This window comes from Manis pentadactyla, chromosome 6 (assembly GCF_030020395.1).
Source record: "Manis pentadactyla isolate mManPen7 chromosome 6, mManPen7.hap1, whole genome shotgun sequence".
NCBI lineage: Eukaryota > Metazoa > Chordata > Mammalia > Pholidota > Manidae > Manis > Manis pentadactyla.
The window spans coordinates 61,387,753-61,404,843 of record NC_080024.1 but is presented as its reverse complement, the minus strand read 5'-3'; the positions used below and the strand labels follow the sequence as shown (position 1 = coordinate 61,404,843).

Here is a 17,091-nt window from a genome sequence, read left to right as displayed (position 1 = left end):
TTCAGCCATGAGCATATAACAGTTCAGCAGGTTTGCCTAACCCAGGGACAGGTTCATGTGATCAGATTTCTCTTGGCAAATGAATTTCATGAGTCAAAAGCACTCCTTTAGTGTATAGTACCTTTCAGTGGCCTCTATTTTAAAGAAAATATCTGTTATATAAAATAAATCTCTGTAATTTATTAATCTATGTATCTTATGTTGCCAAGTGCCATTTTTAGGAGACTGTGTTTAGGAAGATAGCTGTGATGAACTATCTCCTGAATAACCACATTTTTCTGAAAATGAACATTAAAACATACTGCCAACTTCCGACTATAGCCAAATATGGCTAAAATATGGGAAAACTCCATATTTATGTCAGCTCTCATCTTTGAGATAGTCTTGAAAGTATCAAGGATTGAAATAGCAAAAATGGAAATGAGTCTCGGTTTTTTTTCTTACTTTTTAAAGCAGGATAAAACTTTAGTTCCGGAAGCATTCATTGGACAGACAAGGAAACCAATTCTGAAGGGCATTTGCTCAAAGCCACATGGGTGGCTAGTAACATCAATCAGGCCCATTCCATGGGTTTCCTGTCATCTAGATATAAGCAGACCACCCTCCTCCGGCTGCCATGTTGCTATCTGGGACTCGTTGCAGGCAGTACTGTCAGCGCAACTGCAGGTCACCATCACGCATTGCAGATACACCAAATACTTAGAAAGTCATTCTTGTCAGCCTTTTTTCTTCTTCTGAAGGCTCTAGAAGAAACTTCTGCCTGCCCTCCCCCACCTCCCCAAAGTTAAGAAAAAATTCTAGATTTCAGTTGCAGTATTCAAGAAAGAAAATAAACCCAATGAATATTTCTAATTTTCTAATTGAGCAGTTTTAAATTACTATTTTAGGAGCTGTGGGTAAAACTGTAATATTTCCAGAATCTCTCGCCTGGCTTTCGTGCATGTCCATATCAACAGGTGTTTCCAAGGGGTGGAGAGAAGTTCATCTCCATATCAATGGGTAATTACATGAGTGAGTGAGGGCTTATCTGGACTGGAGAGGGTGGGCGGAGGATTTTCACTCGCTTTTGCTGAGGCAAGAGGGAGAGATGCGGGACAACTGCTTGTAAGTAACTAACGGGTTTTAAACTTTATTTCTCCCTTTGACTGACTTTGGTTTCAAAGGTATTTTGCCCTGGGATTTCCCCTCCCCAGAGTTACATCTGGCGATAGTTGGCAGGACCTCTGAACCCAAAATCTGTCTACATGGGTGTGATGCTTGGGCGGGCTGCCCTGAGAGATGGTGGAGACATGTTTGGAACCCCTCCTGTGGATAGTGGGGAGGCCCCACTGGCTGCAGCGGTAGAGGGTACAGCTTTACCCGGGAAGCCTCTATCTGTGGGGCTTCCAACTGGGAGCCCCTAGTGGGAAATTGGTCTATGGTAAAGCACCTCCTAGAGGGGTGGGCCTTCCCCTGAACTGCGGAAGGGTGGAGACACCAGAAGCTTCAGAATTAACCCTTCATGAGAGAGAAGACTTCTTAGAGGCCCTGAGTGGCCATGTAGCATCTGACATCATAGGGTCTCTTTTCCTTGAGATAGTTGAAAGCGTTATTGAGGAGAGAGACAAGACTTCGGCATTGCTTGGAGGAGCTGGATGATGGCCTATGGGATGCCCTTAAGGAAGAGCGACACTTGTTGAGAAGAGGGGTGGCACTCCTGGAAGATTCCTTAGCAGCGGTGAGGGGTGGAGGATGCTGGAGAAACTTCAGTGGTGAGGCCACGGGAAAGAGGGAGGAAAGAGCAGTGCCTTCAGTCCTGGAGATGGTGGAGGAGCCGGGGGAGGTGGGAGGTAGTGAGGGGGGTGAGGAGGCGGGGCCGAGGGCCGATCTGCTTCCTGCCCGTGGCACCTGCCTCTCCTTATTAAAGGGCCACCTGGCTGTAATTAAAAAAATAAAAACAAAACAACCACAGGCTCCTCAGGGGGAGAAGCCACCCTTCCCCAGGTTGTGGAGCACTCCATGCTCCGCCCCTTTACCCAGGATGAGCTGGTGGACATGAGCGTCCGGTATATGCAGAAGCCATTGGAATCTCTGCCTACATGGCTTTGGCGTCTCTGGGATATGGGGGTGGAAAACATTGCTATGTCGGGTACTGAGATGAGTAGACTGGCTTCCCTGACGACTCACCCTTCCCTACAGCAGTGCTTGCAAAGTGCCCATCATGCCTCAGGGAATCAGACACTTCTGGATTGACTGACAGCTGCCATCAGGGCAGTCTGGCCTGATCAGGGTGATTTACCATACTTACCCATTAGCTGGAAAACTAGTAGAGCTCCAGCAGGCATTGTGGGAATTGGGCATAAAAAGTACCATCTATAATATGGACCCCCAGGGCCCTGATGAGGAGTTGTTCATGGTAGGAATGAGAAATCTGGTGCTGCATACAGATCCCACATCTCTCTTTGGGTCCCTAGTGACTACTCTTGCCCCCCACATAGGGCAACCCGTAAGTGAGACTACTCGTACTTTAGCAGATCTGGGGGAGGTTGAAACAATAAGGGCATGGAGGGAAGTTCAGGCCACAACAGAAAGGAGAGGTGCAAAAGGCCCAGTGAAGGTCTCATGGACCTAGATGTGGGTTGATTTGATAAAGGCTAGGGTATAAAGAAAAACTTGACGGGCAGCCCAATAGGATCTTGTGAGAACTGTGGCACCAATTAAAGCCAGAGCAGCCGTTCCAGCCGTTGAGGTCCAGGACACGGAAACTGGAGTCAAAGCCTCATGTCTAGCCTGTGTTTTTGCAAAACTTCCTGGAAAACAGTACTCAGGACTCTCCTGGGCCCTCACCCCCATAGGATGATGATTGGGCACTGCAGTTTGACTGAGGGAGGGGGTCAAGGTCCCCACCTTGGGGGAGATGAGGTGGGGTCAGAGGCTAAATGTAGAATTAGCAATTCATTGGTCCCCTGGGAATGTACGTGTCCTCGTGCTGGTGGACACAGGAGCTGAGTGTTCTCTGATTCATGCCAACCCTGAACATTTTCCCAGGTCCCCTGCTGTGACAGATGGCCATGGGGGGAAGGCAATTAGAGTGAAGAAAGCCCAAATCCCACTGGGGATAGGGTGTTTCCCCTCAAAAGAGTACACTGTGTGTATTTCTTCCATCCCTGAATATATTTTGGGGCTGGCTATCCTGCGGGGCCTGTGGTTACCGACCACTGCAGGGGGGTTCAGACTGAGGGTACGTGTGGTGAAGGAAGTTCTGAGGGGACATGCTAATCACCCACCTGTAGCTCTACCTGTACCTTGGCGGGTGACAAATACTAAGCAGTATAAGTTGCCAGGGGGGGCACAAGGAAATTGGAGAAACTCTACAGGAGCTGGAGAAGGTGGGCATCATAAAGCCCACTCATAGTCCTTTTAATTCCCCAGTGCGGCCAGTGAAAAAGCCAGATGGCTCCTGGCGTATGACCATGGACTACAGGGAATTGAATAATGTCACACCCCCTTTGCATGCCACTGTCCCCTCTATAGCAGCCATTATGGACACACTCAGTCATGAGCTGGGAATGTATCATTATGTAGTAGACCTTGCTAATGCTTTCTTCTCTATTGACATAGCACAGGAAAGCCAGGAACAGTTTGCCTTCATGTGGGATGGTTGGCAGTGGACATTCACTGTCCTTCCACAGGGACATCGCCACAGTCCCACCATCTGTCACGGACTTGTAGCCCAGGACTTGTCCACATGGAAGAAACTGCAAATGGTGCAGCTGTTATCACTACACTGATGATAATCAAGCACATGTCTGATTCTCTTTCAGATTTAGAAGGGGCGGTTCCTAGGCTGCTGCAACATCTACGTGAGAAAAGATGGGCTATGAACAGCACCAAGGTTCAGGGACCTGGTTTGTCTGTAAAATTCTTGGGGGTTGTCTGGTTGGGTAAAAGTAGTTATTCCTGAAACAGTCATAGATAAGGGCCAGGTTTTCCCTACCCCTACCACCGTAGCAGTATTACAAGAGTTTTTGGGTATTTTTGGCTACTGGAGAGTGTTTATCCTGCACTTTGCACAAATTCTGAAGCCCTTATACTGGTTGGTACAAAAGGGCATCAGGTGGGACTGGGATGAGACATGTGCAGCTGCTTTTACTGCTGCCAGCTGGGCAGTCAAGGCTGTACAGGCCTTGAGTGTAGTGAACTCATCAAGGCCCTGTGAACTAGATGTTCATGTAATGGAAGATGGTTATGGATGGGGTCTTTGGCAGCGGCTTGAATGGACGTGCCAACCTATTGGATTCTGATCACAACTATGGAAAGGGACAGAGGTCTGGTACATCTTAATAGATATAGAGAAGCAACTGGCTGCTGTGTAACATGCCTTGCTGGCTATGGAGCCCATTGCTGGATCAGCTCCAACCAAGGTAATAACCACCTATTTCATCACGGGGTGGGTGTGAGATGGGATCCAAAGGCCACAGAGGGGTGTGGCACAGATGCCTACACTGGCCAAATGGGGTACATATTTACAGCAGTGTAGCGCCCTTTCTACTACCCTTTAAGTGGAGAACTCCAATACTCATTGTGGCCAGTGACCTATACCAGTGGAAAGAAGATAGAACTTGCTTTTCAGCCCTTCCTAGTTGAGACTCCTTATCAGGAGGGAAAAGCCCCTATACTTGAAGATGCTTGGTATACAGATGGCTACAGTCTTGGGCAGCCCCCGAAGTGGAGGACTGTGGCTTTCCATCCTAAGACTGAGACAATATGGATGGAGGATGGAGAGGGGAAGAGCAGCCAATGGCCTGAGTTGCAGGCAGTATGGCTCGTGATCAGCCAGGAGCCCTCCCCTAGAGTTGTCTGCACTGACAGCTGGGCCGTCTATCGGGGCTTGACCCTGTGGCTACTGACATGGTATCATGCCAACTGGATGGTTGGTCACCAGCCCCTTTAAGCAAGAGTTGTAGCAAAACCTATGGGCCTCTGGTCAGACTAAGACTGTTACCGTATATCATGTGACTGGCCATTTGCCTTTGGCATCCCCAGGGAATGATGAGGCAGACACATTGGCCCAGGTGCATTGGCTAGAAGGAAAGCCTGCCTCTGATGTGGCCCAACGGTTACATCAGTGTTTGTTGTACGTAGGGCAAAAGACAATGTGGGCTGCAGCCTGTCAGTGGGGCTTGCCGTTGACCTTTGAAAAAGTCAGCAGAGCCCAGAAGGAGTGCCTTGTGTGCTCTAAGAGGGACTTACACCGAGTCCTACAGCAACATGGGACAATAGGAAAGGTGGCAGAATTACTATACTGGACCCCTGCCCATATCAGGATATCAGTTTGCCATGACTTGTGTGGACATGGCTACTGGCCTGTTGGTTTTGCTTTTCCTACACATCATGCAGACCAGCAAACCACCAAAAATGGCCTAGAGCATCTCTTTGCAGCCTATGACTTGCCACAGGTGATTGAGAGCGATCAACATACCCACATTCCTGGACATGTGTTACAAGAATGGGTGCAGCAATTAGGAATAAAGTGTAAGTGTCATGTACCATATAACCCTACTGGGGCAGGCATGATAAAGAGGTACAATGGTTTGTTGAAATCTGGCCAGAAGTCGGACACCAATAGTCTATGGGGCTGGTTGGTCAGTTTCCTTATGGACAGTCCTACGGTATTTGAATGAGAAGCCCTGAAAAGGAGCCTTGAGCCCTGTGGACATGCTCACACACATTGCTGCTTCTCCTAATCACCTGTATGTGCAAACCAAAGAGGAGTTACTGAGGTCAGGCTAGGCCAGCAGAGCAACATCTTGCTGCCAGCCCCAACTGCATTAAACCCTGGAGACACTGTTGAGTGGACATGGCCCCAGACTTTTCAACACATGGACCAGTGATGGCTGGCCCTCCTGGCATGTTGGGGAAAAGGCCTGGAAGCTGGCCTCCTGTGTATTCCTGGAGTAACAACAGAGTTGCCCCCAAAGATCACAGTAGTGTACCAAAAACATCCAGGAGGTACGAGCATCTTATGGGGAAGTTTTATCTTTATGGCCAGTGCATGTGCCTCTGGTAGGCCTACACTGACTCATCTCTAATTCCCACAGGGTGGGGAGTGAATTTGGTAACTAGACCAGGACAAGATCCCATTCCTGCCATTGTTGTATCACAGGACCACTCTCTTCCATGTGTCCTCCTGATGGACAAGTATCTTATTACCTTTAAGGTTATTTTCTTCTACAGTCCCTATGGCCTGTACACGCCCCCTGGCTGCAGATGCTGCGGACTTTGAACCTCACTGAATCCTCCTGCTTGAGGATTGTCACGATTTCATTGCTGTTGCTATTGCATGTCATTAGTCTGGTTACAGTGCTCCGGTTTTCTCACCCAGGGACCACTGCGGAAGTAGATTGTAAAGCGAGATTTCTGTAGGGGTGGCCTCTGGGTAAAACTGCAGTATTTCCAGAATATCTTGCCTGGCTTTAGTGTATCTCCATAACAAAAGGTGTTTCCAAGGGGTGGAGAGAAGTAGCCATGTCCATATCAATGGGTAATTACATGGGGAACGAGGACTTATCTGGACAGGAGAGGTTGGGGTGAGGATTTTTCGCTCCCTTCTGCCGCAGCAGGAGAGAGAGAGAGAGAGAAATGCGGGATGACTGCTTGTAAGCAATAAATGGTTTTTAAACTTTATTTCTCCCTTTGACCGATTTTGGTTTCAAAGTATTTTGCCCCAGGATTTCCCCTCCCTGGAGTTATAGGAGCTCAACACAAAACTTTCAGCAGGAAACAAGGAATACTCAGTATTAAATGGCCAAACACATTTTTCCAAATACTCTCAATCATGGGAAAAAAGTAAGCTATCAATATTTTTGATTTCTAAAAGTCAAATTTAATTAGTAAGTGCATGCCAGATAATAACACAAATCACAACTAAAAACCAATCATAATTTAACAGGAAATGTTCTGCATTGTACTTTTTTATTGGCATGGATAATTTACTGAAGTAACAAATCTGAAAACACACTTTGCTTTTTTGCTGGAAAGGAAATACTATGTTAGAGAACTAAGAGAAACCAGAAATAAAGCATTTGAGAGAAGTAGGCATATGTTATAGTCTACGGCAATGCAGCAGCAGCCAGAGGTACTGTTTTATTCAGTTGAGTGCATGCTTATATAAGCAGCAGAAACCAATGGCATGGAAACAAAAGCGAAGTCATGACAGATGCACTCTGTGAAACATGCTGAATCACCACCACAGACCACCCAGGATGAAGTGCTGCAGGCTTGCTGTCTCCTTTGCATGGGGTTCTCTCGCCAGACAGGGGGCTAATCATGCAATAGCCTGAGTTTCTCTTAACATGATAAACACCCAGGATTACTAGAACGGGAAAGCATTTGTTCACTGTTTTACAAGGACAGCTTAGCAGTGCTACAAAAACAATGAGAAGTTCCTTCATTTTAATCTGGTTATATGCCTAAACTTCTAGCCAAGAGATAATCCCACTAAGCCAATTAAATTACTATAAAACATTCCTTCATTTGTAAAACATTTTTTTCCTTCGAAAACATTTAAAATAATATGTCTTCATTTTTGATAAGCAGCTCTACCACCAGTCTCTGATACCGTATATCATTCAATGCAGCCATTGCATCTAGTTCTGGAGATCTCATAAGGGTTGGGCCAAAAACAATTCCAAGGTTCTCTGCGTTCATAAGGTTCTCCTTCTCGTGGAGGGTCACTCTGAAAAACACAAGCGAGGGAGGATGATGTCGTGGGAGCCTTGGGGTTCTTCACTGGGCCTGCGCCAGACCAAAGGTCATGTGTAGGAAACTCATCAACAAACTCCGCTATGTTGTTTCCCTGCACATGTCTTTACCTTCAAGGTACTGACTTTCCATAACATAAATTGTGTTAATAAAATAGTTTAAACTTCTTGTGATCACTGCAGCTGCAGCCTGAGTGAATGTGGTGGACTGCATGGGTTCAGCTCTATCTTTGGACTCTCCTGCCCCAGGCCACAGCTGCAGGGGTACGTTTGCAAGTAGTAGAGCAGGGACCCGGCAGTCTTCATTATTCCTTCAGCCCTCCCTCCATTTGGCTACCTTGTTTGCTGTAGAGTATTTGTTTAAGTGGAGCAGCTTGTTGAGGACCTAGGGAGAGTGGTGGTGGTATTATTAGGAAATGGCTCAGGATAAGCAACCCTGTCAGGGACTGTAAGTGTTCATATTCTCTTTACTGCCACAGCAAAGGCACAGAGCCTAAAATGTGAGAGTTACTCCTTCCCTTTAATGTGGGGTACTTAACTGCATCCATATATGAGGCAGACTTGAATTTACAAGTGAAGTTGAAAGCGTATTAAAGAAGTTTTAACTCCTGGTGCTTTTAAGGCAGGAAAACACATCAATGTTAAAAGTACCGTTGAGTTTAAATATTCATTTCCTGGTAACTCATGCCTAAAGGCAAATAAAATATATGTTAAGTTCTGCTGTCTTTTTGCTTCTAATTAGTCTTATTTTTGAAACCCTAAAAGCACTGAAGCTTGATTATATAACTTTAAAAACTTTGCGTAGACTGGTAGAGATAGGGGGTGACCAAGCAGGAAAAGAAAGCTGCATCACCACTGATCACTTAAAAACATTAAACCAGAAGTAACCGAAATATTTTATTTTCTATTTCTTCCTTTACTCCATCATTTTTTACAAATGATGTAAGTTTTCAGCATTGGCAACATTAATTCAGTAATCTAAAATCCATCACCAAGTCTGAGGTGCCTATTTTAGAGCAGGAAGTAAGAAAAATTAGCCTTCTTGCAAGCTCCTTTTCTCTTGCTTTATTATACTAATGCTAGTGTCATTACAACTACAACTTTTCCCTTTCCACAAAAATTAGTGCATGTCCTTGACAGAATATTGGTATTTCTAACATAGTTGCAAACAGAACTGCAATTAACATTTATGTCAGAATCAAGTCTGCATTCAGCACTACAGTGCAGAATATTTTAGCATTCCTCCTCTTCAACTTGAGTGATTTATTCACTCAATAGACCATTTGTCCTTCTGTGACCTTTGGTTTTGTTTCACTGAAATGTGGATGCAGTGCGGGTGTAAGCTTCAAAGTGTGTAACTTGCCTCTTCAGATGCGCCAGGAGGTACCGGAGGGTCTCGCAGTGAGCAGGCGGCAGAAGCTTCAGCGCATCGTGGAGGGTTTCTAGCTGCTCATCGGGATCCATAATTTCTAAAATAGGAAGTTGAATTCCAAGGAGAAAAACTTTTAACAGACACCTGGTATAAATGGTTCATTTCATTCTATTCCTGCGGTGATCTTCTAAAACTGGTAGGAAACATATTCAAGCAGACTTGATAAATTTCGTAATGTGTACAGTGACTGAAGCCTTTCAATTCAAAGAAACTTTGGTTATTTTATAATTTCTGCCTAAAGCTTCCTCAGAGTTCCTGGTTTGTTTCTTAAGAGGAGAAGATTCCATTTACTGTAGAAAACTATTACTTAGTTTTTATTCACATTAGTTTTATTTTACCATAGGACTAATTAATTTGAAACTACATTATTCAGAAGATCCTTCTCTGCAGCTTTGGAAAATGTTTTTAAGGTTCAAGTCTCAGATTTCTATAGATTTAGTTTTAATGTGGCAATACATTTACTTAGAGTTTTGGGGAGAGCACCCAGATTTTTTCACTTGAGTATCTTGGAGTCTGGTAATTATGGAAATCAGATATTGGATACATAGGATGTCTGACTATAAAAACCTCAGACACTTTTTTACCCACAGGTAAAAACTTATACTTGTAAATGAGGTCATCTTAGAACATTACAGACATATTTAAGGGATGTTGCATTGTTCAAAATATCTTGAAAATCTCCTTACTATGATGGCATGTAAGGTATGCCACCCCACTGAACCCCTGTCCAGGTCTTATTAATTGACATTCATGTTTTCTTTTTAAACCAACAAATGTTAGCCAATATTTACTTCCTCTATTCATTACACTTAGCTTAAAATTACTGTTATATAGAAAAGTCAAACCTAACCTCAAAGCACAAAAATATTCCACTTAGGATATTTAGAAAAGGGCAATGAAGACTTTGAAGGCACTTCCAAATGTTTTGAGAGACAACAGGGTCCCTGAAATAAATGTGACTCTTCCAAAGGTGTAAACTTTGAAGGGGACCTTCTTCATTTGGATATTTTAGTTCTGTATTGGCCAAAAACTCAGCACATTACTTTGAGGTCACAGACTGCATTTAATTCACCAATTATTTCCATAATCAGAAACAACAGACATCTTTGGAATTCTATGGTCTCAAAAAGAGCATCCTGGTACATTCCTGCTCCACCCAAATGTAAGGAAGCTGGTTTTAGGGCAGCTGCAAAGGGACCCCAAACCGCTGAGTCTTAATCAGGATAGCCATGTGGAATGATGGAAGCCCACACATGACCAGAATATAACATCCAACACAGATGGCCAAGACTCCTAGCTAGTCTTTTCTAATTTATAAAGCAATTCATTGGCAATGTATTGGGGTCAGGTAAGAACTGATGTGGATGAATGTGATAAGTTCCTAGCATTCACAGAGCAGACTTGATAACATTTCGTAATGTGTACAGTGACTGAAGCCTTTCAATTCAAAGAAACTTTGGTTATTTTATAATTTCTGCCTAAAGCTTCCTCAGAGTTCCTGGTTTGTTTCTTAAGAGGAGAAGATTCCATTTACTGTAGAAAACTATTACTTAGTTTTTATTCACATTAGTTTTATTTTACCATAGGACTAATTAATTTGAAACTACATTATTCAGAAAATTAAAAAATGAGTAACTTAGTTTCATTTTAACTTCCACAATTAATCTACGTAGGGAGAACCATGAAATGATGTGAAGTTAAGGGTAGTGTTGGTGGGTTAGCAAACAAAATACCCTGCTCACAGAGAGCTGACTATCTCTACTGCAGGGTGACTGACAATACACAATGAATATGGTATCTTGGAGTTGTACTATATTAAAATGAGGTAAGTAATATGGAAAAAACATGATAAGAAGCCCTGAAGTGCTGGTGTGTGTGTGCAATGTTAGTGGGGGTGGTCGGGCTAGACCTCAATGAAGAAGGTCTTGAGTAAAGACTTTGAGGCAGGGAAGGAATGAACCACTTGGAGATCCGGAGGAAGAAGTTTCCAGCAGAGGATCGGCTGTGCAGAGACGCTGAGAGAGTATGCCTGTGATGTCTGAGGAAAGGCGAGGCGATGCGGCTGCAGCAGAGTGAGCAAGAGGAGAGAAGGGAGTGAGGTCAGGAAGGCAACAGGGCAGAAGGCCCCGGCTTTCGTGAGGACTTAGCATTTACTGAGAGAGGGGTGGGAAGGTTCTGAACGTGGGCGGTCACAATCTGACGTACATTTTTCTCAGAATCTCCTCTGACTGCTGTGTGGTAAACAGACAATGGCAGAGCAAGAGTAAACGCAGAAAGACCATCTGGTAATTATTGCAAAAGCCCAGGCAAGGAAGGACACCAGCTTAGATCAGGTGGGAACAGCAGAGGTGCAGACAACTTACTGGATTCCCTTCCCATGAAGGATTGTGAGAAGGAGAAGAACCAAAACAAGGCACCTTTTGGGTTCACACAACTGGGGAAGAGTGAGCGCTCCAATTCGAGACATCTTCCCGACATGCCCGTAACATGCGCGCTGTGCCTTAGTCTGGTGTTCAGGGATAGGTCCAGACTGGGGATATAACTTTAGAAACATGACAAAATGCACTTAAATATACTGATGCCGACTTGATACAGTCTTCCCTGGAATTCATTTCTACCTCATTTCCACTTACAGGAGTATTATTTCAACAAAGACAAATCTTTAGCTACAAGAAGACCACAGCATAATTTAAGAGGGAGAAAGACAAAATGGAATGTATTAGAGATTTAAAACCATCATCAGTTTTTTGAAACACCTGAAAGGCTTGCATGTGGAAGAGGATGATGGATACTAGGACCACTGCCAACAGGAGGGACTTGAAAGCAGGCAGATCTCTGCTGCATGTAAGTAGGGCTTTACAATGTCACATCTGTCCTCAGTGGACTGGCTGCCTAGAGAAGTGGTGCTTTTGCAGTTACTGGGTATTTAAAAAAGAATGTGTTGTAGAAGGAAGTCTAGTTGTAAGACCCTTTCAGTATCTAAAAACTCTACAAGTCTATGGTTCTCAATATAGACTTATGTTTACTCATTCAACAAATATTTACTGAGCACCTTTTATGTCAATGAGGGACTATCACAGGAGAAAGAGAACTGCTGCCTGTGAGGGGGTCACTGTCCATCGGGGGGTGGGGGGCAAGACATGAAGGCAAGCTTCTGGCATGAAGGAAGCAGCTGTGAAAGAGGCCCAGGCCAAAGGTGAAGGGAATGCACAGGAGAAAGATGGCCTGGGGCTGAGAGGAACAGAGAAGAGCTGGAGCTGAAAGACTGGAAAGGTGGATGTTGTGAGGGCAGGAAATGAGCACTTGGAACCTGTATTAAGATCTAGTGAAAAGCTCTTTTTAAAGTATGTACTGTCACTTCTTTATAGAGAAACTCCAATACAAGAAGAGTAAAACTTAGTCAAGCAAAAGGGGTGAATCAGTGGCAGAGCTGAGGGGAAAAACTTAGCAACTTCTCATTCCCAGGCTTCTCTTCAGGACATGTTAGTTGACTGGGGCAAAGAACCCTTATTTCTGAGTTTATCTGACTCACTCAACGTTACACACTGACTGAGTCATGTAGCTTTTCTAAGATATTCTGGGAACAGAGTAGGCCTCTCAATTTGGTCATAGGAAGATTTCCACCCAGTGCAACCAGGAGCTCAGCTCTGGTTTCCTCATGGTCAGGAGGTGCCTGGGAATGCGGGGTTACTGAGCAGGTGACGTGAACAGCTCCTCTCTTCCTTGTATTGGAGGGCAGCACTTCACCAACTGGTGAGGAGAAGGGGTGAGGAAGATGGGCTGGGTAGACGGAGACATCCGAGTGGCTCAGAAGGGAGTCTCCTGGGTGGGGTACATGAGAACCATCAAGCCTTTGATGGGATGCCCTGGCCTCCTCCAACCTTGTGTGTCCTTCCCATTTCCTGTAGCCACTACCCTCCAACTTTCAAGTTACAGGTTATCCAAGGGAGGCTGCAATGGCACAGCTCAAAGAACTTTTGCAGGAGAAAGCTCTAATATGAATTCTGATAATTCATTGGAAAGGGATGCTAATAAATGCCAGAGACACCTGAGACCTAAAGGACATGGTCCATGTTTTTTTAGGGGCTGAGAGAGAAAAAAAGCTCAAGAGCACCTGCAGCAGGAAGGGTCAGCTAACTCTGCCCTCCATTGGGAAGGGGCTCCTGTCCCTGCCCTCCTCCTTTTCCTAGGTCTTCTGTTCTCTGAGCCAGGCAGTACGCAGAGGGGAGAGTGCAAGGGCTTTGGTGTTAAGAGAGCTGTGGGTCCAAATGCCAGTGCCCCGTCCTCTAGCGATAGGACCTTGGACAATTATACCTATACCATCTCCTTCCTTCTAAAATGAGATCATGGATGAAAGGGCCTAGAATGATTCTCAGCACTTCAGATATGCTTTATAAATCTTAAGCTTCTTTCACCTTCCTATCTGCCTATACAGCTAAGAGAATGGCTGTATCTATGTGTCTAAAGAATGAAATAGACTCTATGACTAGAAAAGATGCATACAAGGACACGATGTTTCACAATGATATCAATATCAAACACGAACAATAAAAATTTATGTTCTGTATATTATGTCAGTGTTTTGGTACCATGAAAATCAGACATCAAAATAGCTGAAAATAAAAGGAAAGGAATTTCTACCCTGACTTAGGAAGGTTTCTTTCTTATGAGGTGCCTTTGAAAGTGATCTGAAGGGTAAGGTAAGGGGACTTGTTGATTTTAGACAGAAGCTGTTTCAGACACCAATCCCAGGAAAATGGCCAATGGTTTGGAATAATAATAAAGAGGGGAGATTTTCCCCAGTAACTGAGGTGGGTGTGGGGAAAGTAACTGGGGAGTGTGGGGCAAAAGGCCTTGAAATTCAGTAAGGAGGGCTTGGATTTTCATGTAAATAGGTTAAGTCAGAGTGCAGAATTCATAACCTGGGTTTGAATCATTATCTTGTCCTCTGCTATTTGGCTGCCCGTGGGTTAGGCACAGAGGTCAAGTTTCAGTTTTACTCCCAAGCAAAACAAGGACAGAAACAGAATCCAGGTGAACGCCTAGGGATGTCCTGGGGATCAGGGCAAAGCATGGCCTCAGGAGCCTTTTGTGACTGTAGTGTGCGTCCAGCACTTTCCACAGGAGCGTCAATCACTTCTATCTCTGGGGAGGAAATGCCTGCCTATGAAACAAGAATCCATAACCATGTTCTCAAGATCAGCACTGAATCCATCCCAAAATGAGAGGGGTTAAATTCTTATGGAAGAGGAATGGATGAAAGATGGTGGCATGAGAGGTGAGACAGAGGCTTCCTCCTAAAACCGCACATAATATGAAAATACAATTAAAACAACTAATCCTGAAAGAGCAACAGGAAAGAGGACCATGTCAGACTGCATAGACCTGGAGAAAATAGCACACCTCACGGAACAGGGTAATGTACCACAGCTGTGTCCCAGCAGGACCCGAGCTCCTCCCCCACCCCAGCTCACTGGCAGGAGTTAGAGAAACTGAGCAGGGAGAGAGTGGAGGCCTGGGACTGCTGAACACCTAGCCCTGGAGATCTTCTCTGGGAGCACAAACCTACATTTCATGATTAGGGGATTGGAAAGCTGGGACAGGCAGAATTCCTGGAGAGATTGAGATTCCAGTGGCTTGTGGAAAGTAGGGATCCGTATCCGGCTGCTCTGGGACCAAAGAAAGGCAGGCAGTCTGGGAGACTTCCTAACAAGGAAGCCCTTAGCAAGAGGGCTGCTAAAGGGGCAAGGACTACACAGAGCTTACTGCTCAGGAGAAAGGACAGGTAGACAAAATTGTCCGGGTGCACTCTGCCCAGCAGGTTGAGAGCTTTCACAATTTCCAGGTGTTCCAGCTCCCGGGCTGGCTGCACGGCTCCAAGGACTCCCTCTGAGATAGGCAGCCTACTGCGCCTTTCTCCCAGCGAACCCCACCTGGCTCGCAAACCGGCAAACCCTACCCTGGCATTAGGCCAGCCAGAAGGAAGATTTGTCTACAGCAACTACAAACACAAAGCATAGAGGCTTCTACCTGTGTGCTCTGCCCACTGGTTCAGGCAGTGGTGACAGGCATAGCGGCCAGGAAGCAGGAAACATCTCTTTCCTCCCCCCAGGCACCAACACCACTCCCCTGCGATCCCCGAAATTGCTTCAGGGGCTGAGCAGCTCCAGAGAGTAGAGCTTCTAGACACTAGAGCCGCCATATACAAATATGAAACACCAAAGGAATTTGGTTCAGAGTAAAATTAATCTAACTCCTGAGAAAGATGACATGGACCTCAAGACTCTTCCTGAAAGGGAGCTCAAAATAAAAATCATTAACATGCTCATGGAGGTATGAAAAGATATTCAAGAACTCAGGAATGAATTCCGGTTGGAGATCCAATCATTGAAGAGCATAGTGGAGGGTATTAAAAATAAATTGAATATGGTGGAGGAGATGATAAATGAAATAGAAACTAGAGAAGAGGAATACAAGGAAGCTGAGGCACAGAGAGAAAAAAGGATCTCTAAGAATGAAAGAATATTGAGAGAACTGTGCGACCAATCCAAACGGAACAATACTCACATTATAGGGATACCAGAAGAAGAAGAAGAGAGAGAAAGGGATAGAAAGTGTCTTTGAGGAGGTAATGGCTGAAAACTTTCCTAATTTCAGGCCATGGAGATCCACGGATCTCCCAACACAAGGGACCCGAGGAAGACAATACCAAGACACATAGTAATTAAAATGGCAAGGATCAAGGATAAGGACAGACTATTAAAAGCAGCCAGAGAGAGAAATAAGATCAGATACAAAGGAAAGCCCATCAGGCTATCATCAGACTTCTCAGCAGAAACCTTACAGGCCAGAAGGGAGTGGCATGATGTATTTACTGCAATGAAGCAGAAGGGCCTGGAACCAAGATTACTTTACTGGCAAGATTATCATTTAAATGTGAAGGAGGAATTAAACAATTTCCAGACAAGCAAAAGCTGAGAGAATTTACCTCCCACAAACCATCTTTACAGTGTATTTTGGAGGGACTGCTATAGATGGAAGTGTTCCTAAGTTTAATAGCTGTCACCAGAGGTAATAAAACCACAGTAAAGAAAGTAGAACAGCTAATTACTAAGCAAATGCAAAATTAAATTAACTATCCCCAAAGTCAATCAAGGGATAGACAAAGAGTACAGAATATGATACCTAATATATAAAGAATGAAGGAGGAATAAAAAGGAGGAGAAAAAGAAAAGAACCTTTAGATTGTGTTTGTAACAGCATATTAAGTGAGTTAAGTTAGACTCTTAGATAGTAAGGAAGTTAACCTTGAACCTTTGGTAACCACGAATCTAAAGGCTGCAATGGCAATAAGGACATACCTATCAATAATCACCCTAAATGTTAATGGACTGAATGCACCAATCAAAAGACACAGAGTCACTGAATGGATAAAAAAACAAGACCCATCTATATGCTGCCTACAAGAGACTCACTTTAAACCCAAAGACATACATAGACTAAAAGTGAAGGGATGGAAAAATATATTTCATGCAACTAATAGAGAGAAAAAAGCAGGAGTCACAGTACTTGTATCAGACAAAATAGACTCCAAAATAAAGAAAGTCACAAGAGACAAAGAAGGACATTACATAATGATAAAGGGGTCAATCCAACAAGAGGATATAACCATTATAAATATCTATGCGCTCAACACAGGAGCACCTACATATGTGAAACAAATACTACCTGAATTAAAAGGGGAAACAATGCAATGCATTCATTCTAGGAGACTTCAACACTCCACTCACTCTGAAGGACAGATCGAGACAGAAAATAAATAAGGACACAGAGGCAGTGAACAACACATTAGAACAGATGGACCTAACAGACATCTACAGAACTCTACACCCAAAAGCAACAGAATACACATTCTTC

General features: G+C 44.4%; 1 protein-coding gene across 1 annotated transcript in view; it reads right to left on the bottom strand.

Annotated features, from left to right (window-relative positions):
- Positions 1-6,941: 6,941 nt before the first annotated feature.
- CHN1 (chimerin 1) overlaps positions 6,942-17,091 on the bottom strand; it is a 227,407-nt gene continuing 217,257 nt past the window's right edge. Inside the window, exons 14-15 of the mRNA XM_036876945.2 lie at positions 9,106-9,211; positions 6,942-7,717 (exon numbers count right to left, since the gene is read on the bottom strand). Of these exons, the coding sequence (XP_036732840.1) occupies positions 7,546-7,717; positions 9,106-9,211 (278 nt within the window). The 3' untranslated portion in view covers positions 6,942-7,545. The remainder of the gene's footprint in view (positions 7,718-9,105; positions 9,212-17,091) is intronic.